The sequence below is a fragment of the Pristiophorus japonicus genome, chromosome 24 (assembly GCF_044704955.1).
Source record: "Pristiophorus japonicus isolate sPriJap1 chromosome 24, sPriJap1.hap1, whole genome shotgun sequence".
Taxonomy (NCBI): domain Eukaryota; kingdom Metazoa; phylum Chordata; class Chondrichthyes; family Pristiophoridae; genus Pristiophorus; species Pristiophorus japonicus.
The window spans coordinates 8,233,286-8,250,223 of NC_092000.1; the positions used below are offsets into that span (position 1 = coordinate 8,233,286).

The window sequence follows — 16,938 nt, forward strand, 5'->3', positions numbered from 1 at the left end:
CCTGTAATAGCATCGCATTTGGAAAGCAGTGACAGGAGTGGTCCAAGTCAGCATGGATTTATGAAAGGGAAATCACGCTTGACAAATCTTCTAGAATTTTTTGAGAATGTAACAAGTAGAGTGGACAAGGGAGAATCAGTGGATGTGGTGTATTTGGACTTTCAAAAGGCTTTTGACAAGGTCCCACACAAGAGATTGGTGTGCAAAATTAAAGCACATGGTATTGGGGGTAATGTACTGACGTGGATAGAGAACTGGTTAGCAGACAGGAAGTAGAGAGTCAGGATAAACGGGTCCTTTTCAGAAAGGCAGGCAGTGATTAGTGGGGTACCGCAAGGTTCACTGCTGGGACCCTAGCTATTTACAACATTAATGATTTAGACGAAGGAATTGAATGTAATATCTCCAAGTTTGCAGATGACACTCAGCTGGGTGGCAGTGTGAGCTGTGAGGAGGCTGCAGGGTGACTTGGACAGGTTAGGTGAGTGGGCAAATGCATGGCAGATGCAGTATAATGTAGATAAATGTGAGGTTATTCACTTTGGTGGCAAAAACAGGAAGGCAGAATATTATCTAAATGGTGACAGATTAGGAAAAGGGGAGGTGCAACGAGACCTGGGTGTCATGGTACATCAGTCATTGAAAGTTGGCATGCAGGTACAACAGGCGATGAAGGCGGCAAATGGCATGTTGGCCTTCATAGCGAGAAGATTTGAGTATAGGAGCAGGGAGGTCTTGTTGCAGTTTTACAGGGCCTTGGTGAGACCTCACCTGGAATATTGTGTACAGTTTTGGTCTCCTAATCTGAGGAAGGTCATTCTTGCTATTGAGGGAGTGCAGTGGAGGTTCACCAGACTGATTCCCGGGATGGCAGGACTGACATATGAAGAAAGACTGGATCGACTAGGCTTATATTCACTGGAATTTAGAAGATTGAGAGGGGATCTCATAAAAACATATAAAATTCTGATGGGATTGGACAGGTTAGATGCAGGAAGAATGTTCCCAATGTTGGGGAAGTCCAGAACCAGGGGTCACAGTCTAAGGATAAGGGGTAAGCCATTTAGGACTGAGATGAGGAGAAACTTCTTCACTCAGAGAATTGTGAACCTGTGGAATTCTCTACCACAGAAAGTTGTTGAGGCCAGTTTGTTAGATATATTCAAAAGGAAGTTAGATGTGGCTCTTGCAGCTAAAGGGATCAAGGGGTATGGAGAGAAAGCAGGAATGGGGTAAGAAGTTGCATGATCAGCCATGATCATATTGAATGGTGGTGTAGGCTCGAAAGGCCAAATGGCCTACTCCTGCACCTATTTTCTATGTTTCTATGTAAACTCCAGAAAATATAGGACCATTTAAATTCTATGTGAAGTAGTTGGCCGAAGCAAAAAATAAATCTAAAATCAATCAAGCAACAACAATTCAAATCTATAAAATATCAGTGTTTGTTTCTGTTTACATCCGCTTTTCTCCTGTGCCTAGCAACCCTGGCCACCCATTACAGAGTGACATGTTTACTGCAGAAGATAAAGGGGAGCAGTACTGATGTAAAATGTGACATTATTGTTAATTGTGAGCCTTCATCATGTTGATCCACTTCATGTTTCTCTTTCCAATGTGTTTAACTTATATTTATATACACATTAAAATCTAATTACCATTCCTCAGCCCATGTAGATCTCTTTAAAGGTTGTCAGTCTCTGGTACCTTCACTCATTCCCTTTGTGAATATTAGGTTTTTCTAATAATCACCAGAGCTTTGCCAATTTCTCCTCCCGTATCCTCGAAAATTCCATACTTTCTTAGCCAAGTGTGCCTGTCAGCATTTGACGTCGAGTTTCTTCATAGCACGTATTCATTGACATCCACTTAAATTATAGGTTACTGAACTAAAATTTCTAGATCCATAGTTTCATTGGCCCCAAGTTTCCACACGCGGCAAAACAGGCACCCCTCCGAGCTGGACGCCCGTTTTTCGCGCCGAAAACGGCGCCTGAAAAAAAACACGCTATTCTCGAGCGCTTTGCAGCTCGATGTCAGCTTGGCGCGGCCCCCAGGGGGCGGAGCCTACCACTCGCGCCGATTTTGTAAGTAGGAGGGGGCAGGTACCATTTAAATGAGTTTTTTTTGTGCCGGCAACCCTGCGCGTACGCGTTGGAGCGTTCGCGCATGCGCAATGTGAAGGAAACATTGGCACTCAGCCATTTTTGTAGTTCTTTGTAGCTGTTCAATTTTTAAAATTTTTTATAAAACCACATTGCCCTTCCATGATCAGCACTGAGGCTTCTTGCAGCAGTGAGAAGGCTGCAGGAAGCCTCAGAAGTTGAGGCAGCCATTTCCCGACGGGCCCGACCGACGGCAGGGGGGCCTCCCCCCCCCGCCATTGAGAATGGCTGCCTTCTCCCTGCCTCCCCCCCGCTGCAGTCGGTCGGGCCCTTACTGCCTCCTCCCCCCTCCACCCCTGCCGTCGGGAATGGCTGCCTCCTCCCTGCCTGCCCCCCGCTGCGGTCGGTCGGTCGGGCCCTTACTGCCTCCTCCCCCCCCATGCCGTCGGGAACGGTTGCCTTCTCCCTGCCTCCCCCCCGCTGCGGACGGTCGTGCCCTTACTGCCTCCTCCCGCCCCCGCCGTCGGCAACGGCTGTCTCAACTTGTGAGGCTTCCTGCAGCCTTCTCCCTGCCTGAAGCACTTTCACACAGGTAGGAACATGGTTTATTTAATCTTTTCTTTGCTTATAAATTTTTGTTCAGGAAGGAATTATTTGTATAATATTTGTATAAGTATAACTAAGGATTTATTGTAGAATTTAATGACTTCCCTTCCCGCCCCCCCGGTCCCCCCACCTTGTTCCGGACGCCTAATTTGTAACCTGCGCCTGATTTTTTAATGTGTAGACAAGGTTTTTTCAGGCCTACAAAAATCTTCACTTGCTCCATTCTAAGTTAGTTTGGAATACGTTTTCACTGTGGAAACTTTGAAATCAGGTGTCAGTGGCCGGACACGCCCCCTTTTGAAAAAAAAATTCTGTTCAAAAGTGAAACTGTTCTAACTGACTAGAACTGCAGAAAACTTAAATGTGGAGAATTGCGATTTCTAAGATACTCCGTTCTCCACCAGTTGCTCCTAAAAATCAGGAGCAAATCATGTGGAAACTTGGGGCCATTGTCTGTGGCACCTTGCTGTGCGCAAAATGGCTGCGACACAACGAACAGTGACCATGCTTCAAAAGTAACTGATTGGTTAGTAAGTATTGTAAGACATCTTGAGGATGTTAGAAGTTAGTATCTTTCTTTCTCTAATCACTTAAAATGATTCAACAGGTCTTTATGCCTTTAACTATTAAATTACTTATTCTCAACTAATTTTTCAATGGCTTCCAGCCCTCTTTAGCATTTGTTGCTTGATATTTAAAAAATATTTTGCTTGGCTATTCGGTCATTTCTGGCGCTGTAATTTAGCCACTGTTGTACTAAGAGGTGAAACTTCACCTTGGACAGTAGCCCTAATTGGGCAGTATCACCTCGGCCACGAGTATACACCTACTTCTTATTCAGTTCTATTGCAGTCAATGGAACTGAATATTGAGCAGGGAGTAAAACAGGTGGCCAATCCGATACTGCCCACGACAAATTTGTACACCATGTCTCTCCCTTTCATGGAATAATACTTCCTTTCCTCCTCTCTTAAAAGGTACTCAAAACCTGTTATTTGTAAAGTTAATAGAATATATACCTGGTGCAATACATCAAAAAATATTAAATAAAATATATAATTTCACCTTGGATGCCCCTCTTGAGAAATAATTGATACTTACTTCTTGCTAAACTCAATTCAGTAACTTGATATTGAGCCATTAAATTTCGTATATGATTACAACAATCTAAGAAGGCGTCTTTACATTCTTTCCCAAGTCGTATGCTCCTTGCTCTTTTGTTACATGAAAAGCCCATGGGATTTTCCTTCATTCCATCTTTACAACACTTCCTTTGTGGTTCGGTTTGGTATTGTCTCGCTAAAATAAAACAAATAAAACAGAAAAAATAAATATGTAGAAAATAACAAAGACAAACAAAAGACATGGGAATGAAATAGGATCTTTGAACAATAAGAATTCAAGTTTTCAAGGAATAGACTGAACATAGAAATCGTTCTACCTAGGGTCACAGATAAAACAACACTTTTTTACTAACCGAGTGACTCTCCCTCAGTTTTCCAATATAATTGCAGGGGTGAAAAGTGGCAGTGGAAGTGCAGCCTAAGTTATGCCTGATTGCTGAGGATATTATAATTTTGGTGTGAAATATGTGGACAATTGCACTGGTGGAAAAGTTGCTTTCTTATGTTTAGCAACAACAAAAGTTTGCATTTATATAGCACGCTTAACATAGTAAAACATCTCAAGGCGCTTTACAACAGCGATTATCAAACAAAATTTGACACCGAGCCACATAAAGAGATATTATGGCAGGTGAGCAAAAGCTTGGTCAAGGAGTTAGGTTTTAAGGGGCGTGTTAAAGGAGCAGAGTGAGATAGAGAGGCAAGAGGTTTAGGAGGGAAATTCCAGAGCTTAGGACCCAGGCAGCTGAAGGCACAGATATGAAGATGAATAATAAAACAAATTATATAGTGTTATTTTATTTTCTGAACTTCAATCTCTAAATACTTAATTTTTTTAAAAAGTTAGGTTTAACATTTAGCTTGATCATTAATAATTAATATGTCCACTATTCTGAAAGCTTTTAATACCTAAAATGCTATTTGTCATTTCCAACATTTGTCATCCAGTCATCATTTTATGGTCTGCCTACACATGCATTAACCTGCTAGTATAGCTAGTTGTATATATAAAGGTCAACAATGCACTCTAAGCATGTCTGCCCCTAGAAATTTTCACCCAAATCAGGATAAAACATGTAGACAGATTAGCAAGGTGTATCCATTTCCTGTGACGTCTCCAGCCCGCAGTATAAACAAGGCATATTTGTCACAGCGGGACCAGTGTATATTACTGGAACAGTTCCAACGGAAATATGGGCGACATGCATATTAAATTAATAGAATCAAACTCAGCAGCAATTTCTCATCGCAGATTGTATTTACATGAGGAAGAAAGACCGCCACCAGTGAGTTATTCAGGTCCATCAGCATCTGAGATGAGAGTATATTAAGAGATTAGTTTTAAATTCTAGTGATCGGTGCTACGTGTATACAATGGAAACAGTTTGGGGGAGAAACTGGACTCTGTAGCAGCTGTTGATTGTGTGGAACAAGCTCGATGGTTCGGATGGTCTTTACCTGCTTATCATTGTTCTTATGTTCGTAACATGCCCTCGTAATGCTCAAAAATGGTGTCCGGAATGTACCTCCGAAGGGAAATGTGACGGATGCCATCTTGGTAAAGGAATTTGCGCGCCAACAGGCAGATTATGACAACAGTGTACAATGCTGATTTGTCGACAACACTGCCATTTTCAAACTCCACGCTCCAACCTACACCTCACACAGCTGATCATGACATTAAACGACATGAAGGACCCCTACCATTGCTACTTAAAGGGACTAAGAGCTACTTACAGTTTAGTTGCTGGATTATTTCTTCTGGCTATTGGTGCAATTATATGTGTTTGTGGAACTTTCCTATACCTGCCTAAAGTTTCAATAGTCTACGAGGAATGGTCTGCCTGGTACTTTTTTGTTGATTTGAAAGCTTGTGCTAAACATGTTGTAATGTATGCATCTGTGAGGATGCTCACAGGTTGGTAGAGAGTGGAGATTTGGCCTGGAGGGTGCTGCATGGAGCAGTCCCGCGCAATAGGTTTTTAAGTTGGTTCACGAGCTCACAGGCCACCTACAATTTCGGTTTTCCACATTTTTATTGAATGTGCGAGGTTGCAGCCCCTCTTCCAATATTTGAAGGGGCTGCTCCTCAAATTCTGGTTGCAGTTCAGTCCCACACTCGTGATCTTTGGGCACCCTGTGCGGAGGGGAGCAGGCAGGTCGGAAGGCCTCCTCGTAGTACTGCTCCTGGGCTTGGCCAAGGCGGCCATCAGCCGGTCCAAGCAGCAGGCGGTCGAGGGGGTCCTTCAGCCCAACTGCCTGCCTCTCTTCCGTGGTTACATCCAAGCTAGGGTGTCCCTGGAGATGGAGCACGCAGTGTACCCACCGGTACGCTCGCGGCCTTCCGTGAGAGGTGGGCGCCAGAGGGATTGGAGTGCATCATCACGCCCGGCAACCAAATTTTAATTTGAACCTGTTGTCTAAAGGTTAATTTGTCTATGTTTGTCGGTTTTAGTGCCCCCCGCCGCTTTTAGCCAGTGTGTTTTGGAGCACTCGGAAAAAAAAAACAAGGGGGCACCTGAAAAGATTTTGGAGTGTGACCGCCCCCCCTTTAATCAGGGGGCACTTAATTAAAATATACAACAGAATTGTAGCTTAGCCAGTCACGTGATGTTCACAAGACTCAATAAAACCCCAGCCAGTTGGGTTCGGTCCCGCATCTTCCATCACTGCTCCCAACGCGGGTCGAAGGTGGGGAGAATCTGTCCCTTGGGAGAGTGAGACAGCCAAGGCTGCCCAGCCTGAGCATTCCGGGGATGGGGAAGAAGGGGGGTGCCGCAAAAAGAAGATATCGCCGCCGGGTCGAGCATCCTGGGGACTGAGGCGAGCGAGGGCGAGTCCGCCCAGTCAAATCTCAACATCCCCCGGGATCTGCTCGACCTGGCAGAAAAGGTTTCGCAAGGACCCCCGTCTGCTGGGTCGGGAGTGGGTGGCAAGGAGGGCGAGGAACCCCAATCTCCGTCCCTTTCGTTGGCGCCGGGTGTGTTGGCGGAACTGGAGATGTATTTTGGCCCGGTTTCTCCATGCACTCCGGTGCCTGGGGTGGAGGGGGTCCCCCAGCCTCTGCCCAACCCGGCACCCCAAGAGGAGCCCAGGGAGGACTCCTCTGCCGTCGATCCTGAGGGTGAGATCATGACAGAGGTAGGGCCGGATGGTGCGGCCGGGCCGTTCGCCATACCCTGTGTACTCGATGGACTGGCCGCGAGTGGTGACCTCCCGGAGGAGGACTGGGGCTCGGTGGTGGGCGCAGGAGAGGATTTAGAGGGCGATGGATCTCCTCGTGCGCGCTGCTGAGACACCCTCATTCCCACCAGGGAACTCCGGGAATTGATAGGGAATGCCAGGGTCACCGCAATTAAGTCCAGCTGGTCCTGGACAAATGGTCTGAGCCGGCATTGCTCATCAGGTCCATCCGTGCCCTCGTCAAAATCATGGCCGCGGTCAGGGCCATATCCAAAAAAGACAATCTTGAGCTGTGCCGGCTCAAAACGTACCTCGCTGGGTTGCTGAGGGAGTGGAGGTCATCCGCTCCCTGTCACAGTAGGTTAATTAGAGGTTGCACTATGCTCTTGTCATGAAGATAACCATAGCCAGCCTCAACATCAATGGCGGCAGAGAGGCGCGCCGTAGATTTGATAACTTTTCGCTCCTAAGGGAGGGGAAATATGCGGTGTGCTTCTGCAAGAAACCTACACCGTTCCGGGAGACGAGGCCACGTGGCTCCTGGAATGGCAAGGAGAGGTCCGTATGAGCCACCTCACCGCCACTTAGAAACATAGCAAAATAGGATTAGGCGATTTGTCCCTTCGAGCCTGCACCGCCATTCAATAAGATCATGGCTGATCCTTCCTTCAGTACCCCTTTCCTGCTTTCTCTATAGAAACATGTGGGGTGGCTATCTTGCTGGCCCCACATTTTTAGCCAGAGATCTTGGGGGTCAAGGAGCCTGTGCTAGGCCACTTGCTCCATGTCACTGTTCACCTGGGGGATGTATACGCCCCTCAGCCCAGTCTGCAGCAAATGCGCTTCTTCGAAGAAGTGTCCACTCCTTTAGGCTCCATCGACGTCAGCGACTGCATTATCCTCGGGGGGTTTTTAACTGCACCCACGAAGCGAGGGACCGCTCCGGTGCCCCGCAGAGCATGAGGGCAATGGAGAAGTTGAGGGATCTGGTCAGGTTCTTCGACTTGATGGACGTCTGGTGAAATCTCCATCCTGACTCCAGCACCTTCACTTGGGTGAGGAGTAGAAGAGGATGGTCCAGAATCGACCGCCTGTATATATCCCGGGCGTACGTCTCCTGCGTTCCGGCGGCTTCCACGCGGTCGGTGCTGTGCTCGGACCACCACCTGGTGTGGGCAGAGCTTGTTTTGCTCCGTGCGCTGGTGGGGTCCACGTACTGGTATTTTAACAACCTGCTGCTGGAGGACGAGCGATTCCAGGATTCGTTCCATCGGTTCTGGACCGATTGGAGAAGGTAGCAGGGGGGCTTCCCCTCCTTGAGATTATGGTGGGACGTGGGTGTTATGTATGTAAACATTGTAACTGTCTAAGACTTGCCACCAGAGGGTGCAACTGTTGGAGGCCCAAGGTCACCAACACAGCTCGTGCAAGGGAGTATAAAAGGTTGTCTGCCGTGCTGCCTAGGTACTCTGGAGTTGTATTAAAGAGACTAAGGTCACTTCAGTTTTAGCTCACAGTACTCAGTCTTGTGGAGTTTTTCCATACTTAACAGTGGGCAAGGCTCACGTCAATCTCTTCTGTCAAGAGTACGCAAAGGGGTCAACTAAGAGGCGCAAGGCCAGGCTGGGGCGCCTGGAGAAAGAGGTGTTCGACCTGGAGCCCCGTCTCAGTCAAGTCGTCAAGGACCCAGCCCTGTGGACGGTGTATGAAGAGAAGAAGGGCGCACTGAAGGACCTGCAGCTTGTCGGATCCAGAGGCGCGTTCATGAGGTCGCGCATCCGGTTCCTCCGGGACCTGGACCGCGGCTCCTTCTACTTGCTGGAAAAAAGACAGGGGGTCCGTAAGCAGCTCTTGACGCTGCTGGCCGATGACGGATCTCTGGTCTCAGATCTGGAGGGCATCAGTAACAGGGCCTGAGACTATTACAGGGCTCTGTTCCCTCCAGATCCGTCCAGCGAGGAAGCACGCAGAGTTTTGTGTGAGGACCTGCCGAAGGTCGGCCTGGAGGGTGCCGAGAATCTGGACATTCCGCTAGGCTTGGCGGAGCTGACCGGTGCCCTCGACCGGCTCTCGAGGAGGAAGTCCCCGGGCTGGACAGGCTGACCGTGGAGTTCCACAGGGCCTTCTGAGACGTCCTGGGGCGTGACTATGTGTGGGTCCTAGGGGAAAGTCTGCCGACCGAGGAGATACCCCTCTCTTGGCACAGGGCAGTCATCGTCCTGCTGCCTCAGAAAGACGATCACCGCCTACTTCAGAACTGGCACCCGGTCTCGCGCCTCAGCATGGATTCCAAAATTTTTGCCAGGGCTATGTCTGCTCGCCTTGGCGCCGTGCTGGATCACATGATCCACCCCGACCAGTCCTACTTGGTCCCGGGCCGGACAATCCACGACAACATCCATCTGGTCCGGGACCTGGTCCACCATTCCCAGAGGGCTGGTCCGTCGGTTGCCTTCCTTTCCCTAGATCAGGAGAAGGCATTCGACAGGGTGGATCACGAGTATCTTTTCGGGACTCTCCGTGCTTTCGGGTTCGGGATGCATTTCGCCTCCCAGATCCGACTTTTATACGCTGCTGCAGAGTGTCTGATTAAGGTTAACAGGTCTTTGACAGCGCTCCTTCGCTTTGGGAGAGGGGTGCGCCAGGGCTGCCCCATGTCCGGCCAGTTATAGCCATATGCATGGAGCCTTTCCTGCGCCTCTTGCGGAAGAGATTGATGGGATTGGCTCTGCAAGGACCAGGCGTGGAGGTCATCCTCTCGGCTTATGCCGATGATGTGCTCCTCATGGTCGAGGATCCCGGCAGAGGATGCATGAGTGCCAGAAAAGTTATTCGGTATCATCCTCCGCCACGATTAATTGGGATAAAATGTTCCGGACTCCTGGTGGGTCAATGGCGGGTGGATGCCCTGCCAGAGGAGTTCAGGCCTTTTTCCTGGAGTTCCACCCATTTCCTCTATCTGGGAGTCTACCTTAGTCCTGACGAGGAAGCCTGACCGGCAAACTGGCAAGAACTGGAGGCCAAGGTCGCCGCTTGCCTCGGGCGCTGGACAGGACTGCTCTGAGTGCTGTCCTACAGGGTTCAAGCGCTAGTCATAAACCAGCTGGTGGCCGCTATGTTGTGGTATCGGTTGGTCACTTTGACCCTCCCCTTGCGTTTGTCACCAAGATACAGAAGAAGTTGTTGGACTTCTTCTGGAAGAACAGGAAGCACTGGGTCTCTGCTGCGGTTCTGAGTCTCCTGCTTAGGGAGGGCGGTCAGGCGTTGGTGTGCGTGAGCACCCAGGCTGCGACTATCCGTCTTCAGACCCTGCAGAGATACCTGTACATCGAGCCCCCTCCTAGATGGTGTGCGCTGGCGACTTATTTCTTCTGCCAGCTGTACTGCCTCAATTATGACACGCAGCTCCTGTTTGTGAACCTGGGGAGGCGTCCGGACCACCATGCGGGGGTTGCCTGTCTTTTACCAGGAACTCATCAGGGTCTGGAACAGAGTTGCCACCAAGCGCAGTTCTCCCGTGTTTGGAGTGGCGCCTGTCCTTTGGGAGCGGCTACTCAGGAATCCGTACCTCCATGAGCGCGGTTTTAGGTGGCAGGCAGACGAGAGGGCTGTGTTTGGCAAGCTGGCCAGGGATCTACTGGATGGTGGAGGAGCAGGCTGGGTGGCGCCTGTAGAGCTGGCACCTCGCCCATACTGGGCCGACGTCCGGTGCGCAGCAAATGCCATTGCGTCGCTAAAAACAGCACTGGGCCCTGACTCTGTTAGGTGTGTCGAGGATGCTCAAGCACGTGCGGCGATCCCGTCCGAACTGACCCCTGTCCGGACGGAATTCCTCATTAGCGCCAAGCCCCAAAACCTCCCTCAGGAGCCGGCGCCTCACAACTTGAGCCTCCTCCGGGAAATTCGCTCCAAGCCTTTCAGTTCTGCGCGGAGGGGATTCCTGTACGGCTGCTCTTGCACACTCTCCACTTTGCCATCCTCGTCTGCCATCCGGACACGCCATGGTGCACCATCTTGGGGTCCGGAGGAGGTAGGGATCCCCAATGGAGTGCTCTCTACTCGGCAGACCTCCCTTCATTTATTGGGGGCTTGGCCTGGAGGGTATTGCACGGTGCAGTCCCGTGCAATAGGTTTTTAAGTCGGTTCACGGACTCCCAGGCCGCCTGCAATTTCTGCGGTCTGAAGGAGTCCATGTTCCATGTGTATGTGCAATGTGTGAGGTTGCAGCCCCTCTTCCAATATTTGAAGGGACTGCTCCTCAATTTCTGGTTGTACTTCAGTCCCACGCTCCTAATCTTTGAGCGCCCTGTGCGGAGGGGAGCGGGCAGGTTGGAAGGCTTCCTCATAGGACTGCTCCTGGGCATGGCCAAGGGGGCCATTAACCGGCCAAGGCCAAGGGGGTCCTTCTCCCGGCTGCCTGCCTCTCTTCCACGGGAACATTCAAGCCAGGGTGTCCCTGGAGATGGAGCAAGCGGTGCCCACCAGTACGCTCGCGGCCTTCCACAAAAGGTGGGCATCAGAGGGACTGGAGTGCATCATCACCCCCGGCAACCAAATTTTATTTTGACCATAGTTTTTCAAAAGTATAATTTGATTATTTGTCCATTTTAGTGCCTCTTTAACAATGGGGCACTTGATTTAAAGTTTACTTTAAAATGGTTGTAGAGCTATTGAGTGGTAGTGGCTTAGCCAGTCACGTGATGTTCTCAAAACTCAATAAAACCCCAGCCAGTTGGGTTTGGGGAATTATAGCAGGTGGTTGTGAGCCTTGTGAATGAGCCTCATTGTAAAACCTATTGCTAATAAACCAACCAGTTATTTATGGCAATGTGTTGCTATGAATTCTGAAACAAATGACCAATGAAGCAAATACATTACACAAGTTGCTTCCAGACATCGATGAACTGGAAAGGTTTCCTTTTTCTCCAGCAACTGAATCGTGTCTGGCTGCGGCTGAAGAGGTCGAAATGCGTCTTCATGGCAACAGAAGTGGAGTTTTTGGGGAGAAAGATTATGGTGGACGGCATTCGGCCCACAGACGCCAAGACAGAGGCTATCAGGAACGCTCCCAGGCCACAGAACGTCGCGGAGCTGCGGTCGTTCCTGGGACTCCTCAACTATTTTGGTAATTTCCTCCCGGGGTTAAGCACCCTCTTAGAGCCCCTACATGTGTTATTGCGTAAAGGTGAGAACTGGGTATGGGGAAAAAAACAAATAATTGCTTTTGAGAAAGCCAGAAACATTTTATTCTCCAACAAGCTGCTTGAATTGTATAACCCATGTAAAAGATTTGTGCTAGCATGTGATACGTCGTTGTACGGAGTCGGGTGTGTATTACAACAAGCCAACGTTGCGGGGAAGTTGCAACCTGTCGCCTATGCCTCCAGGAGCTTGTCTAAGGCCGAGAGGGCCTACAGCATGATTGAGAAAGAGGCATTAGCATGTGTGTTCGGGGTAAAGAAAATGTATCAGTACCTGTTTGGCCTCAAATTTGAGCTGGAAACCGATCACAAGCCCCTCATATCCGTTCGCAGAAAACAAGGGGATAAATACTAATGCCTCAGCCCGCATACAAAGGTGGGCACTCGCGCTATCCGCGTATAACTATACCATCCGCCACAGGCCAGGCACCGAAAACTGTGCGGACGCTGTCAGTCGGCTACCATTGCCCACCACGGGGGTGGAAATGGCGCAGCCTGCAGACTTGTTGATGGTGGCGCTGCCTACAGACTTGTTGATGGGCATGGAAGCATTTGAAAATGATAAATCACCTGTCACGGACCAGCCAAGATCCTCTGCTGTCCCTAGTAAAAAAACTGTGTACTGCATGGGAGCTGGGCCAGCATCCCCATTGAAATGCAAGAGCTAATCAAGCCATTCCAGCGGCGAAAGGACAAGCTGTCCATTCAGGCAGACTGCGTGTTGTGGGGTAACTGCGTAGTGCTACCCAAAAAGGGCAGGGAGACATTCATCTCGGATCTCCACAGCACACACCCGGGTATAGCAATGATGAAAGCAATAGCCAGATCCCACGTGTGGTGGCCCGGTATCGACTCTTGACTTAAGAGTCCTGTGTACGGCAATGCAGCGTGTGTGCTCAGTTGAGCAACGTGCCCAGAGAGCCACCACTCGGTTTGTGCTCCTGGCCCTCCAGACCATGGTCAAGGATTCATGTCGACTATGCGGGCCCGTTTCTCGGTAAAATGTTCCTGCTGGTGGTGGATGCTTTTTCAAAATGGATTGAATGTGAAATATGGAAGCACCGCCACCGCCACCATTGAAAGCCTGAGGACCATGTTTGCCATCCACGGCCTGCCTGACATACTTGTCAGTGACAACGGGCCATGTTTCACCAGTGCCGAATTTAAAGAATTCATGACTTGCAATGGGATCAAGCATGTCACCTCGGCCCCGTTTAAACCAGCCTCCAATGGGCAGGCAGAGCGGGCAGTACAATCAATCAAACAGAGCCTTAAACGAGTCAGAGAAGGCTCACTCCAAACCCGCCTGTTCCAAGTACTGCTCAGCCTCCGCACGAGACCCCACTCGCTCACAGGGGTGCCCCCGGCTGAGCTACTCATGAAAAGGACACTTAAAACCAGACTCTCGCTGGTTCACCCCAAACTGCATGATCAGGTAGAGAGCAGGCGGCAGCAACAAAATGTAAACGATGGTCGCACCACTGTGTCACGGGAAATTGATCTGAATGACCCTGTGTGTGTGCTAAACTATGGACATGGTCCCAAGTGGATCGCGGGCACGGTGATAGCTAAAGAAGGGAGTAGGGTGTTTGTAGTCAAACTAGACAATGGACAAATTTGCAGAAAGCACCTGGACCAAACGAGGCTGCGGTTCACAGACTACCCTGAACAACCCACAGCAGACACCACCTTTTTCGAGCCCACAACACACACCCAAAGGATCAACGACACCACCCCGGACCAGGAAATCGAACCCATCATGCCCAACAACCCAGCAAGGCCAGGCTCACCCAGCAGGGCCAACAACACGCCAGCCCAGCGAGGGCACAGCCAACACACCAGAACAAACATTTGTACCGAGGCGGTCCACCAGGGAAAGAAAGGCTCCCGACCGCCTCACCTTGTAAATAGTTTTCACTTTGACTTTGGAGGGGTGGGGAGGGGGCGTTGTGCATCTGTAAAGCATGCACTCCCATGTACCACCACCAGGGAGTGCATCCCCTGAAGTCGCAAGGGATCCCAACATCCCTTGGGAGCACTGTATATAAGCCGGCCCCTGAGGCCTGTTCCTCACTCTGGAGTGTCTTAATAAAGACTGAGGTCACTGTTATTTTAACCTCCCTGTGTGCAGTCTCATCTGTGTTAGGAACACAATAACTGACGTTCTCTACACACAGAGAGGCAGCTTCAGCTATCTCATGTTCAGCCATTCCTCAAAGTATCACAATTCAGATTCAGTTTTCAAATGACTCCCGCCACTTTTTCAGCCACAATGCACCTGCCCTTTAAAAGGTGCAGGCTGCCTTTAAGTAGCGCTAGCCACGCAAGATATCAGGTCCCCTGCGCACAGCAATCCCCACGCCTGATTTCGGAGTTAGCAAATTTCTCCCCCTTTGGTTCTTGTACGTTGATTATTTTTAAATACACTTGTGTCGAGTATCATTTTAGCTGGACTACCATCATAGGTTAAAAAAAATGCCATCAAAATGATCCTTACAAATGTGACTCATTTCAATGAACTATTTCTTAAATCGGAAATCGATACCTTTATTCTCCTGCCACTCCATTCGGCGCGGTGAACGACGTTTACGTTTCATTGGCTGTTTGCACTTCAGCTCTGAAATAAACAGTTGAAATATATACAATTTAAAATGTTAATTAAGTCCTGCAGTTTCATATAGTCTTGACGACAATATGAATTTTACAAACACAAATGCACACATCTAATGTCCTCATTGTGCAAATGATCCAAGGGAAATAACAGCAGGCTCCAAAAATTAAACTGATCAGCCAGAATTAGTTAGCCAGGGTGCTATTGAAAATTTATTTTTTTCTAGCAATGAGTATGTTAGAATGTGCGAAGTGAAGCCAGTACGGAAACTCCAAAAGGGAAAGGATGAGAAGCGACATAAAATTGTGAGGAAATAAGTGATATGAAATTGTACAAGTGATGAAAAGGTGAGATGTCGGTGGGCAAACCAATATCACAGAACTTAATAATGAGTTTTACAGGGATATCATTAGTACTGTTTAAAGGGACAAGGTAAGAAATAACAACTGATGAACGAAGGAGGTGCTGAGAAAGCTAATTTAGTTGTGATATTGTATGAGTGGTCATGAACACAAGGTATGAGAAACAAAAGAACATCGGGTTGATGGGCAAACTTAAGGTAAAGACAATCCAAGTTTAGAAGGTACCAGTGCGCTAATCAGGAGTTCAACTATGGGTTACTGAGGATGCTTAGGAGTAGCAAAGCTTGTTGATTAATACACATTTTCATGTTTTCATTCTTTGGGCTAAAATAAAGGTTATATTTCCTACACAACATCAGAACATGAAGGGGTCGAAATTTCCCCTTTTTACAGTTCTGTTAATGCCTCCAGGGGACGCAATGGCGTTTTCACCCGGGGGAGGGGGGGGGGGGCTGCTCCCGGGAAATTGTCCCACAGGTTTGGGGTGTGCTGCCCCAGCAACGCCGCGCAACCGGCGATGACGTCATCACCATCCGCGCCGACCCCTCACCGCCCATGGGAGAAATTGCCCCGTGGCCCTCGAGGCTGGCGCGGGCAGATGTCAATGCCAGCTTCGTGAGTCGCAAAGCTGGTGGACATCTACCGCCAGGGCGCCCCTTAAGGGAAAGCATTTAGCGCCCAGGGGCTGCCATCTTCAATTGTCGGCCAACTCTTGGATCAGCCCGACAATGGCGGTCCTCGCGTTGACCAGGCCGCCATCGTGCAGCCTGACATTCCGTTTTATGTGCCGAGCTGCTGGCCCGGTCAAACACGTCCCTGGTGGCCAATGGCTGCCACCACATGGCCTGCAGAGTGTGCAGTGGCTCTCCCTTTTAATGGAAGGGGAAGGGCGTTGTAGCGAATCAGAGCTACGCGCAGCAACCGCACAGCACTGACCTGATCCACACGGTGCTGCACTCAGCGCCCCACTACCGCCTCGGGAGCGGCCCTTAAAAAAAGGGTGTACGGCCCAATTCCGCATCGGGGGCGGGATCTCCAGCCCTGGAAGGTTACCGTCCTCAATCTGGACGAAGGACAATTTCTAGCCCTAATCTTCTTAATCACCTGTGAGCTGCAATTAGGGAACATTAAAGCACCTGAAAAGCAGTGGAAAGGCAAAGGCAACCCACTTGCTCAGTTTAATTGCTGTAGAATTGAGCATAATTGAATGAGTAACTGCAATTTTACAGGCCAGACACTGAATTAGTACTGTAAGGAGTCAAGGAGACAATGCAGACTACTTTTGGGATGGCAGCCACCCCTCCTCCCCCAAAAAGAACTCAGTACAGGTGGAGTTGGCTGAAAGTAAGGCAGCCAATAGTCAGCCATCAAAATCCTAAATGCGACTGACTCATGCAGAAGCCTTGCAATGAACAACCCAAGGAGCTGTGGAGCCATCAGACTCCCAACAGGCTACAGGTGAAACCTTGCAGACAGCCAGTACGCTTCCTCCATTCACAAGGGAATCACTCACAAGGAATGGGATGTTTGGTCTGAAACAAAACATAAAGCACAAGGGAGTAGCAGGCAACACAATGTGAAGCTATTGAACAAGGGAGCGCAGGTCTTGAAGACGGTATGGACAGGTCAGTATTATTTGGATTGCAATATACTGGGCAGCATCTCAGAGGGACTAAAGGATGTTCATATGACTCTGTTAGGGATTCAAGGATCCTTCTGATTCCATGAGGTCCATTCTCCCGCTAA

The 16,938-nt window shown here is 49.3% G+C and overlaps 1 protein-coding gene across 1 annotated transcript in view; it reads right to left on the reverse strand.

The window, feature by feature from the left end:
• Positions 1-16,938, reverse strand: part of LOC139238019 (venom factor-like) — a 220,191-nt gene that overhangs the window by 117,336 nt on the left and 85,917 nt on the right. Inside the window, exons 16-17 of the mRNA XM_070867416.1 lie at positions 14,765-14,836; positions 3,813-4,010 (exon numbers count right to left, since the gene is read on the reverse strand). Coding sequence (XP_070723517.1) covers positions 3,813-4,010; positions 14,765-14,836 — 270 coding nt within the window. The remainder of the gene's footprint in view (positions 1-3,812; positions 4,011-14,764; positions 14,837-16,938) is intronic.